General features: G+C 30.7%; 1 protein-coding gene and 1 pseudogene across 1 annotated transcript; one reads left to right on the plus strand and one right to left on the minus strand.

Annotated features, from left to right (window-relative positions):
* Positions 1-3,811: 3,811 nt before the first annotated feature.
* Positions 3,812-5,850, minus strand: LOC113560591 (annotated as a pseudogene).
* Positions 5,851-6,938: 1,088 nt separating this feature from the next.
* Positions 6,939-12,577, plus strand: LOC113549913 (gustatory receptor for sugar taste 43a-like). The gene is made up of 5 exons (XM_026951429.1): positions 6,939-7,698; positions 10,567-10,850; positions 10,932-11,000; positions 11,732-11,821; positions 12,452-12,577. Exons 1-5 carry the CDS (start codon positions 6,939-6,941, stop codon positions 12,509-12,511), a joined length of 1,263 nt encoding a protein of 420 aa, XP_026807230.1. The 3' UTR covers positions 12,512-12,577.
* The last annotated feature ends 480 nt before the right edge of the window (positions 12,578-13,057 follow it).

A 13,057-nucleotide genomic window follows, 5' to 3' on the forward strand; every position in this document is an offset into this window, starting at 1 on the left:
AATATCAGTCTTGAGAATAATTACTGATCATCATTAATCGCCAAATTTATGAAGTATTGTATGATACTATGATTTCATTAATTTTACCTATGCATATTTAAGTGCTATAATTCATATTTCATTCTCTTAATTGACTCTTACCTGAAGGACTAAAAGGTTTTTATATTACTATAACGGTATTACAGACTCGTAGATTTTCGAAATTATTTACTAGGAATGATACAAACTATTATGGCATAGTTAGAAATTAGAATAATACCCCGGAGTTATTGTCAAAACATAATAATTTTACATGATAATCAATATCACGATTGATTATACATACCTAAAAGAAGAACGGGCGTTTTTTATGTTCCATTATTGTGACCATACTATATAACTTTTTTCACAGAATTGTTCCAAGTACTCTCATCCTGAGTGTCTCTGCGCCACCTGATTTTTCATTATTTTTTGTCTAATGGGTGAGGGGGAGAGAGAAGGGGGTTTGTATTTAAAGGTTACGGGTTTTAGCATGTTGTTTAAATAATTTAACGATTTTTTTTTCACAAGGGTGTACCAAATGAGCATACGAGTAAATCATTCTTATTAATTTTAATTTAATTTTATTTGTTCAGTTATGAATATAATAAATTAAGTTAAATTATAAAAAGTATTATGTGTTAGTGTATTACGTATACTATATAGTAACTAGGCTTTAAAAGGTTAAATTATAATAAAAAAAAATGTATAAACGAATCGATTATTTAACACGTTATACGAGCGAATCCGGGTTATCAGCTAGTATAATATACCTATATCTGGGACTTTATTAAAAAGTTAATCGGCCTTGCAAACTCAAGACAACCTAATCCAATACATCAATTACTTAATTATTTAAGTGCGATGTATTGATGTAGCTACCCAATATAGTACCAATGCTCAATACCCACATAAATGAAAACAACAAGACTACAACTTACAAGTGTTCATAAGATTTTAGGACCTAAAGCCTCGGAAAAAAAGTATAGGGAACATCATTACATTATATATATTTGTTATCGTAGAATCATTAGAAGCCGAATAACAGTACCAATAGGCTATGTTCATTATTGGGATAGTCAAATGCACCATTGTCATTAGGTTCTAAGTGTCTCACGTCTATTATAGTATAGGTACACAATCGCATTGTTTTAATTTTATTTAGCTGTGAAAATTAACTTTTATTAATTATTTACTCAAATCCTGAGTATCATAATTTATGTTTGCTTATTGAATAGTATGCTACAATGGTTTGAAAATAGAGCACTGCTCTGTTTTTAGAGGACTTTTATAAGCCGCGAGCTCGTGGACCCCACGGTATCTCCTTAGCGCACACCCAGCTTATCATTGGAGCTATATACACCAAAGACAGGAAACAGTGAGTATAGCCTGTGGTCCGACCAGCACGGCGAAGGATGTGTGCACGATCCGAGTCTAACCCGGTGTTCGTGGTCCTTAGACGATGTGCGATCACAACCGACCGGAATCGCTCGTAGACCTCCGCATCTTTTAAATAGCACATAGCGCTGATGAGTAAAGGTACGCAGTTGTAGCCGTCGGGCACCAAACCGGGAGTCATTGCTCCTTATGCTTTGTTTATACAATCATAGTTTGGTGTCAGTCATTAATCAATAGGTACACTCAACATTACAGTAAAGTGTAGACTCTGTGGTCAAACCTATTGACCTATGAACAACTCTATTCACTATTCATTGTGATTTGATCAAATAATATTTCTTTGCATCTACTTTTTATAAACTTTTTAAAATGCATTTAAACTTATTAATCATTTTGACAAATAAAAACGAAATTGTTGAGTATTAAATTTCTATACATACAGTTATACCTATGCTTTATAAATATTGTTTTTTTAAACATTTTATTATTCTAAAGTTTTAGACAGTATTTTTAGTAAATAATTTAAGAATATAAAATTTTTATTTTTGTCCGGCCCGCGAACTCTTTTTAATTCGTGAATGTAGCTCGAGAGTCTTAAAAGGTTGCCGACCACTGGTTTAAAGCATGATAAATATGTACTGTCGAGTATCGACAAAAATAATATCAAGTATTTATCTTTGTGTGTTATTACTTAATTTATTAGTTATTAGTGTTATTAGTTTATTACATATATATATATATTAAATAATTTTCTGTACCTATAATAAATAAATATTTTTCTATGCGAAATAAAAAAATAAAAATAAAAATACTTTGATTGGTATTAATTACTTCGTAGTTTGTATTGTAGTTTTTTTGGAACAAATGATATATTGTTATAATTCAGCCACCTGTGGGTAGGTAGGTGATAAATAATATAAACTAGTACATATTTCATTCTAAAATACACACAAGAAGTTAATTATGTAAACAGACATTGCCTGTAAGAAAAAAAACTTATATGAATTATAAATTGCTATTGGTGTACCTATAGTATGTATAGTATATACAATATACCTAATCTATATGGGTATAATTATTATAGGTACAACGTGGTCAACATGTATATGTATGCTATTATATTTATGCCAGAACGCAAAAGCCAGTATCAAAAACAAAAATAAACTGTCAAAAATGCTATTATATATAGGTTTAAGTTACATAACAATTTTACTGATGAATGATGATGGATAAACGTCAATTGTTGTACTTATTGTTATTTTTTGGTATTATATTATGAATAAATTTAATTATTGTAATATTATTACAATATTGTATATAATATATAGAGTTTCAATAGGTACTATATAAAATAATAAAAAAAAAAATCAATAATCATAAATTATTTATGATGGTGAAGTATGGGTCGTGGGTACAATGGAAGCATTCTGCGTCCTAATTTCTAGTCTTATTATGACATTTTTTAATGTCATACTTACCTGTCTGATTAAAAAACAATCGAGATAACGGTTTAGGTTATATTTGACACGTGTCAATAAAATTATATTTTTAAAAAGTTTAAAAGTATAAAATAAATGAATCATAATTTCTATACCTATACCCGCTATATTATGTAATATATCTAGTGTTATTCAATACATAATAAACCTTATAAGAGTGCCGGTCTCAGAAAACGCGTGTGCAGTGTACATATACTTATAAAATATTATATCATATTCAGGTAGGTAGGTAGATATTAACATATTCAACAGCCTATATTTATCGTTTAATCCGGTGCGACGAAAATAGAAGTTTTCCATTACAGTTAACTATAATTACGCCAGTCCGTCAAAATTCGAAAAGGATGCATTATTCATATAATACTTTAAGTTCCAGTTGATGTATGTTCATCATGGCCAGGTAGTGCGTGTTACTACTTACTTACCAACATAGGTTTGAGTGTTAAATATTGAGTATAGGTATAAAAATTTATTAAAAAACGCGACAATATGCAGTGTAAATGCCTTATCTAATCCACTATAACCTCTGCAGAAGGGTAACCGAGTAAAAAAATATTTGTGCTGCAGGCAGGTTAAGATTAAGATCTACAGTTCCCGTATATTGTAAAAAGTATAGTGCCATTATTTCATCAGCCCTTTGTAAAAATATTTTGTTAATTTTTAAAAATATATTGTATACTTTTTTAAAATAGTTCAATTAAACCCATCATTACTCAATTTGAAACAGTTGAAACACCGTACGATGTAATGCATAATAAGATTTGGCATTAGAAGAGTCACAGTCGTTAACGTGTGAACACCGCGCCCGACAAGTTCGAAAAGATCTGCTAATAAATATATTGTCTAGTGTATTATGATTTTATGTAATGTTCGAATTGTAAAATAATATATTCATCTTACCATACTACCATGACCCTGAATCATGATTAAACAATTTAAGCTCAAAATATATCTTTTTTTTTATTTTAAAACTCCCGAACAAAAAATAATTACCTTTCTTTATCTTGGTCCACAATTATTATTTTATCACTTAAATCTAATACTTCAACCAATAATTATAAATTATGCTTCAATGCTAAATACCTACTGCATTTACTACTAGCCTTTCCTCTTTTATGGTTGATCACAAATAGGAATATATATGATTCTACTATTTTAAAACCAGAAAAGTAATCTACTCGCCTGAATAGTTTTAAACTCCTGTACTAAGATATACATACGCATAATTGTTTTTAAATTTGGAAACACACACTCTAATTCTTTACTCTTGGTATAGGTACTTATATTATATACAAGAGAACAGAATTTACACTTTTATCCGTGGAATTTAAGTTAGAAAAAAGATACACTCATTTGCTAGTAAACTTGAATTTTCAACATCATAAATAAAATATATTTATTACAACTAGTAATTAGTAATGTACTAATGTTACTATTAAATGTTTGGAATAAAATATTTAATACACCTAGGTATTTTACTGAGTAAAATCCATTCTTTTTCTTTTTTTTAATTTCACGTTTTCTACTTTGTGCACCACAATTATGATGTTATTGGTCCATTGAAATATTAGATATTTAGATAATTATATTTATTTGGTCTACGCAAATTTCGAACACAAAACAATGTATAAGCCGCTACCGCACTACTCACACAGTCACACTATAGTAAATAAAACCTTTATTACAATTTACAATAAAAGTGACATACGGACGTTTTTCCAGTGATCGCGGCACGTGACAAAAATACTCGTATAAAATCTCAGCGATATGTAATGATTGATGATGGCAGACTCAGATTGATTCAAGTCACTCACTAGTCACTACTCGAGGTTGAAGGCGTTGCGCCCGCATAATCATTATAGTGGTCTGCAGCTACACAAACTACGGAGTCACTGAGTCAGTGCGCGACTGGTTATACGGAAATACAATATCGTGAAAATAAAACGCTTTTGTCGATAATCAAAGACCGCTTGATAAAACGTCTAATACCGGACTTAATTTACGATTTCAGAATTTAGATAATATTTTAATAAAATTAATTTCGAGAGTAGTACGCGGTAACCCTAAATCCGTGGTTGTGTGGGTTGCAGCACGCCTTAATCTGAGTCTGACTGCAGGGTCGGACGGGTCGGTTCACCATCAAGGCATCAAAATTATTTATCAAAATTCAAAATACCTAATCAGTAATCGGTATGAATTAACTGGAACTGTATAAATCGACCTCAGAAAACTGACACAATCGGACGAATATTAAGCTACGTACATACTATGCATATTTCGCGTTTCGCGTTTTGCGTTTTACGTTTCGTAGTGTTTCGTAGAAAAGTTATACACACTATGCATGTTTCGTATTTCGCGTTTCACGTTTTTGTTTTTCATTCAGTTTTCAGTGTACTGTGTTGTTTAGTACGTTTATTTCATGTCAACATACAGGTTGTTTGTTATTTTTTATTAAAATAAAAATTAATCAAAAAATAAATTAACTGAAATTATTAATTTGTAATTAACAATTTCACTTACCATTGTGTCTATAGTTCCATGTGGTGTGTATACATCTTGCATAAATATATTAATAGCATCAAATGCAAACCACGATGGCTTGAATACGTCTTTTCTTCCAGCACCAGACACTTTGGTTGTTTTTATTTTTCTTCGATATCCTCTATAACTTTGGAGTACATTATTAATTTTTTTTTTATTTCTTCTTTTGGTTTTTTAAATTTTAAACTTAATTCTTGATATGCATCATTTTTTTTAGTTTTCGATTTGCGGTCTGTATGTTTTGGATCCCACAAACAATGGTAATTTTTAAACTCGTCGATAAATGTGAGCACTAGTTCATCATTCCACTCAGACGCCATGATGACAACTAATATTGACGAACTAAATTTGTAATGAAATGACATGGTTCCACGCGATAATAATATTGATACATCCATTTACTTACAAATATCTAATTTTATTTATAACTCTGTAATATGAATTTCCTGTTTAGTACATATGAAACACGAAACAACACGAAACACAACAAAATACAACGAAATGACACGAAATAATACGAAATAATTTTTTCGTGTCCTTTGATTTCGTCATTTTTACCGCCTCGTTCGCGAAAGACTGCGAAACAGTTTTCGTGAAAAATATTTCATGAAAAAACTATACACACTATTCACGAAATTTAACAAAAACGCGAAACGCGAAACATGCATAGTGTGGAGCGACCTTTATATATATAAAAGAACAGGCCATTTTTATGTACCAATTTTATGACGACGCCATTTAACTTTTTTCCAATTTTTTCACAGAGTTGTTCCAAATACCTGTCTGAGTGTCACCACGTCACCCGATTTTCAAAATTTTGATTTTAAAGGGTTGAAATCGGTGAAAATAAATTTTTACGTGTAATTTGTATATCAATTTCATATAACAATAACAATAGTAATCGGCCGATAATGGGAATACGGTACGGCACAGCGTCCCGAGGGTTTCTAGCTACCTGTAACCTGACCCTTTTTTTTGTGTGAGTATCTTATCGGCGTGTAGATATGAATTGTCGAGAGGCGTAAAACACCTAACCGACTAGCTCAATGCACAATTCTATTCTATAAATTATAAAATAAATTTTTTTCGTCTTTAAAACACAACAATGCGTGTTGATTTAAGAATTTAATTTTGAGAAAGCAAAAATTACACACGGGCGAAGCCGGGTTATTCAGCTAGTATAATATATTTATATGTAATGAAATCGGCTTCGATTCGCTTCGGTCCGTCCAGCCGGCGATTCGCTTATTGTCATCCCGGCCAGTTCATCTCTAACCTTATACACAACCAATACTATAAACAGCGTATAACATGTCTAATACCAATTTATAGATCTAATCCACAAACTATTTTACAGGTCATCCGTGTTACTCATGACGTACCCACAACTGTGGTTTGTTATCGTCTGCAACCGCGTCTTATCGAACACATTCCTGTACATTTTGTTTTTCATGATATAGCGACATCGTGCCAGACGCCATCATGTACGACTTTTCAGATGTCCTGTTGAGAGTGTGGCAATGCCTGTTGATCGCACCGGTGACACTGCAGCGGAAACCGGTCGACGGTGGCGCGCAACCTCAGTCGCAATACGCGTTCAACGTCTGGTGGTACGCATTTAACTTGGCCGTGTTGGCCGCGTGCCTGGCCGGCGGCGTGTGGACCGTGGCGGAAGACACGCGAGCGGCCACGGCAGGCCGGTCGGTGCGCATACAGAACACGTCCTCGGCCATCGTCACCGCGCTCCAGGTGATGCTCCAGTGTTTGGTGTGCACGCTGGCGGTCGCGTGCTCCGCCGGCCGGCACGCTACGCTGCTGGACATCGAGCGGCACCTGAACCGCACGGACGCGGTGCTCCGGGTGTCCGCGGGCCAGCCGGTGGCCAGGTACACGCCGGTGCTGGTCGCGTTCCACGCGGCCCTGTTCGCCGTTGACGGTTACTTGTGGTACGCGCTCAGCCCGGCCACCTGGATGTACTGCGTGTGCTACGTGTACATGTCCATCGACCTGGCCACCATGCTCATGTACGCGCAGATCGCATGGAGCATCGGTCGCCGGTTCGAAGACATCAACGTTGCGATCGAATACAAGCTCATAGGTATCCAGACCAACGTGGCGGCGGCGTCCGATCGCAACCGCCACGGCAATGGCTGTCGGCTCGCGCAACGCGTGTGGACATTCGCCGGCCAAACCACGGTCACTGTGCCTTCTAATCCGGTGGCCTCGGCCGACTGCCAGTATGGTACGAGTATAGTATAATAATAGCATTTGTGATTAGTACCTATGTACTTATGCTTAGAGTGTATAATATTGGGTGTAATAAATGGCTAATACAAACACGACTTTAGAGAACGCTAAGCCCAAGTATTGTGTGTTGTCTCATCGGTCTTACAAAAATATCAAATTTGCATTCATTATAGAACCAATTTATTGGCCGTTGTTATAGCTTTTTAGTGTTAGAATGAATTGACTATTTAATCAAAGTTAATGGTAATAATATTACAATATTACCGTAATATTGTAATGACATTATTAAATGTACTTAGGCGTTGACTTTTTTCGATATTTTAATTATTTAGCAAAATACGAGTATTACAAATATTAGGTACAAGTTAAAATACTCACAGATTAAGATCGAGCTTAAAAATTAAATATCGAAAAAGTCAGCGCTCAAGCACATCTGCACATGCCGATAATGTTTTTACCTTTAACTTTGATAATAGGTAAATTCACTCTAATGTTATAGCGTTAACAACATACAATTGGTTTTACTGAATCTAAATTGTGATGCTATGTTGCATCTTGCATGCTTGTAAGACAGAACATGGAGAAAACATATAATACATGTCTGTAATTTCATCTCGATAATATGATATTGATCAGGCATTCAGGCCATCAGGGGTGTCAAAGTTATGGCACGTGAACCAAAAGTGACACGTTGGATTTATTTTTACAGCACATTAATTATTTCATTGCATCGTTTAATCTTATATGTTTGGCGAAAAAAATATTGAATAAAATTATTTATTATTTCTAAAAAAAAAAAACTATAATCATCAATTACAAAAGTTGGAACTCATCATTTTTTACTCTGAAAACAATTGATTCATTCCAAATAAATTCAATTTTTGCATCAACACATATGTATAATATGTATAATATTATGTTAGTTATATTATTTTTCACAGTGTAGCTACTGTTTAAAATCAAAACAGAGAAATAATATATTATTAAGCTAATTTCTAATGCTGCCTATTTTTTATTAAAATATCCAAGACTAATAAAATTGTTTTTAAAATGAGCAAGATTTATTTTTTTAAATTTTGAAAAAAAATGTATATAATATGTTCTTATGGATACATATACTATATATTTTATAAGAAATAAAATCTAGTTTTATTCTCCACTGAAATAATACCTTTTATAGTTTTATCGGACGGGGGGAAGGATTATACTTATGTTGCGTGTTAATTTCAACAATCATTATTATAGTGAATTGGTACATTCAGTCATTCGATACTTAGTTACTTATAGGTAGTTATAAATGTTTATAAACAATATTAGAATACAATTATTTAATTATTCTCGGCAATATTTTAAAAGTTTGTTTTTATAATTTGATTCTGGGTTACTGACATCTGAAATAGTTCCTGTTTTAGTAATAATGTTCTTTTATTTTTATTCCTGAATACTTGGCCAATTTTTGAATTGGCCTCGTGTGTGCGTTTTCAACACTATAAAACCTGGCACAGATACTTATAAAGTAGGGTCTTTAATTTTTCAGTACTGACATTTTTTTAATGAGGCGTAAACAGACTTGTCCACAAGCCACAATGTATTTGACCCAAAAATATTATGAGGAAATATTTATTAATCTATATATTATCCATTTATCTATCAAGAAACATATTTTAAAAAGCATTCATTTTGATACTTTAATGTACAACTTGAAATTTACTTGTATATAAAAGTATCTCAGGCGTTGTATTATAAAACAAATTTGTAGGTAACTCTTTACCTACTAATAATGTTCTACGTATTCATTGGGTCACCGCTAATTTGCTACCATATAGAATTTATTACAAATATTATATAGTGCTATATGATTATTAGCCCAGCCTCATGAGAAACACATATACAAAAGTATATAATAATATATATTATATTATAAAGATATGTAATATTTATTACATATATATATATACATCTGTATATATTTATACAGATACCTACATATACATGTGGTTTTCTTAATATGTCGATGGATTATATATACTGCAGGTAATAGAAAGCGTGAAAGTTTGTTTTAATTTTTTCATAGGTTATCAACCTCTGTGCATGACATATGATGACTATATAAGTACCAAACGCATTTAATTTAATTTATATTTACAAATATACAGTTTAATACACAGTGATGAAGGGTGAGAGGTGACCAATCTTTTTTTTTACCTCAAACCGTAAAAAACAAAATTTTGTAGGACAAAAAGCGTGATAGTATAATAGGTGGTAAACTGGTAGGATATAAGATTTTGGAAAGTATAGGGAAAAAACGTATTGTTAGCTAAAATAAATATTATACATCAAATATCATTACATGCTATTATAATGTGATGTGTTTTCGACGTTGGTAATCAGTTAAGTGATCACTATATAGTATAGATTGAACTATATTATTAGGTAGGTATATATTGTAAAAAATAATGGAAAAAAACGTGGTTATAAATATTTACCTAGCGTAAAATTAAAATTGATACATATAATTTTCATTTCTATTTAAATGTTAATTTGGATTGTTGAATAAAAAATAAATAATATATTAAGTAAAAAATGATTCTATTATAACTTAAGCAATTTCCAAATAATTTTATTTCTGGTATTTCTGACTCTGTGGATATTTTCATTATTATTTTTTTTTTTTATAGTTTAATGACAAATGAATAAATGATCTATCATATTATTATGTTAAGCCTGGTTGAGGTAAATAAGATAATATATGACGAAAAAGTAAATTCGTTTATCTATTACTAATTTACATATACTATCAACATTTTCTAATATTTCACAAAAACAGTATATATACTTATTATTTCATTTTTGTTATTTATAGATTCGAAAAATGTTTCAATTGCAAAATTACAAGATCTTCACTGGAGTCTTTGTAATAGTATCAAAATAGTCAATGATAAATTTGGGTGGCAATTACTTTTGCAGTTGTTCTGCAATTGTGTACAACTAATTGTGACTCCATATTTTATGATCATAAATTTATTTTATCCGGTGATTTATGGTTCTACAGATATTAAATTCATTCTGATCCAAGTTGTTTGGGTGTTGACCCATTTGAGTCATTTATTATTAATCGTATTACCCACGTCGTACGCTACTAGAAAAGTTAATAAGAAATACTTATTCATCTTACAAACTAACTATCTAATAAATTGATGGTAAATTATAACGTTGTGTATTACACAGGGTGAAAAAACTGCTGAGATCATATGTAAATATCTAACTATTGATATTGAACCCGGTGATATGAAACAGGTATCTATAAACATATATATTAATAGTACAAATGTCAAATTATAATTAATCATTCTGATTCTAATATTATAGTCGTAAAAAGTGTTTATGGTATTCTGTGTTTAAAGAGAAAATATTAGATCTAATATAGCTTATTAAAGTATTTTAATACTTTAAAATTAAATCTTTGAAATAATTTTTAAGAAATAATCTTAAAAATTATTATTACTACAGTGATAGTCGATTACCGATAGGTATACTGTGTGTTCAATTTTAAAGGTAACAGGAAATATTTCGAACGCATGACCTTTAATTTGATTCGGGTTTTTTTTACATGGTACAGGACATATAAATACATATGTTTTTGAAAAATTAGAATTTATCAAAAACATAGGTCCTGTATCCTATAAAAAAACCCGAATCAAATTAAAGGTCATGCGTTCGAAATATTTCATGTTACCTTTAAAATTGAACACACGATATACTCGTATAGATTATATTTATTTAATATATCATATATTTTTTATTAATACCTATTAATTAATTATTTAATTTGTACCTCATACGATTAAGATAATTTTAACGTAATTTTTTTTAAATATCTTGGTAAATTAACAAAATTGTAAATTTACTCGCAAATACGCAAAAATAGTTATTAAAATATTATCAGTTAGGTAACAGTATTTTTATACAGGTATTAGATAGGTTTGATGTTTTGTATATAGGTAAACTTTTTATTTTCTGTTTTGCAGTTGGAAATATTCGTCCTTCAATTGCAAAAGTATGCAATCGATTTTTCAGCATGTGGAATTGTAAATTTACATCGATCCACTATTACAACGGTAAAATAATATTATGTTCATGCCATATTTAGATTTATTTAAAAGAACTGTTTATAGATTTATAATTGTCTGCAGTAATGTACTATTGGGGGAAGTGGTTAAGTAAATTATTGTTACTAAAAAATATAATATAATTAAATCTTTACGTATAAAGGTTCAAAAACTTTAAAATTCTTTAATTTATAACTGGCGGAAAAAGGAATGACATATTTTCTAATTTGACGGAAACCGGTGACACCCATTTTTATTTTTTTGAATGTGCCAACTTTTCCTAAAATTACTTCTTATTTTATGACCATCGTCTATGTCTATACTTTAATCTTTTTGTATTGTGAACCAAATAATTGAATTTAGACATTAAATGATCTATTGTTTTACTGTATTACATAGATGATTCTCAATTCTTTTGTTCAAATAATTTTAACCTTTTAATAAGAAAATTATAAATACCCATCTTTTTGGTTTTTCTTGTATTATTTTAATAGTTATACTGTGGTGTACCCTATATAAATGTAAAATTTCCTCGTTATATTTTTATTCCGCCTAAACCGCATAGCGTAACCAATTTATTATTATACTTAAACTACCTATATTTAAATGTAAATATGTAATAATAGATACATATTTTAGATTATTGGAACCGCACTCACGTATTTGGTGATCTTAATTCAATTCCAAAACTCCGACTAGAAAAATCAATAACAATACTGGTAATGTATTACGATGTAAATTTGCCACGATCGGGTTAACGCACAGGTACATTACCTATAATTATGATATATAGCCATGTATGTATATATTATATGACTATATAAGTGTAATATAAAATAGCATAGGTATTAAATTGTGTTTGGCTGTTTGCCGTTTAGATTACATAGTGCCACACTAGCTGTCGCGTTCGTATAGTGTATACCATAAATATAACTATAAAAACAATTTATACTAATGTATAGTAATGTTAGATACACTATTATCGTGTCACTCGTATACTTGTAATAAATTGTCGTGTTTCCTGTTTATGTTTCACGCATATTTTATTGTAGCTTGTGAACAATAAAACAAATCATCGTAATACTTTCAGTAATAGGTATTACCTATTCAGTAATACCTATTAGGTACAATATATAGTCTATACGGGAATAGTAAAATATATTATTACCTTTTTTTTGTGGAAACATAATAATAACGTTGCCGAAATATATGATATTATAACCTCAAGATTCTATTTTTTTTTTT

Source organism: Rhopalosiphum maidis, chromosome 1 (genome assembly GCF_003676215.2).
Source record: "Rhopalosiphum maidis isolate BTI-1 chromosome 1, ASM367621v3, whole genome shotgun sequence".
NCBI lineage: Eukaryota > Metazoa > Arthropoda > Insecta > Hemiptera > Aphididae > Rhopalosiphum > Rhopalosiphum maidis.

Excerpts from the sequence above, each read along its gene's own strand:
- LOC113549913 (XM_026951429.1), top strand. The coding sequence starts at position 6,939 with ATGTACGACTTTTCAGATGTCCTGTTGAGAGTGTGGCAATGCCTGTTG. Across the intron at positions 10,851-10,931 it reads CGTCGTACGCTACTAGAAAA|GGTGAAAAAACTGCTGAGAT; the intron begins GTTAATAAGAAA and ends TGTATTACACAG. Across the intron at positions 11,001-11,731 it reads AACCCGGTGATATGAAACAG|TTGGAAATATTCGTCCTTCA; the intron begins GTATCTATAAAC and ends TCTGTTTTGCAG.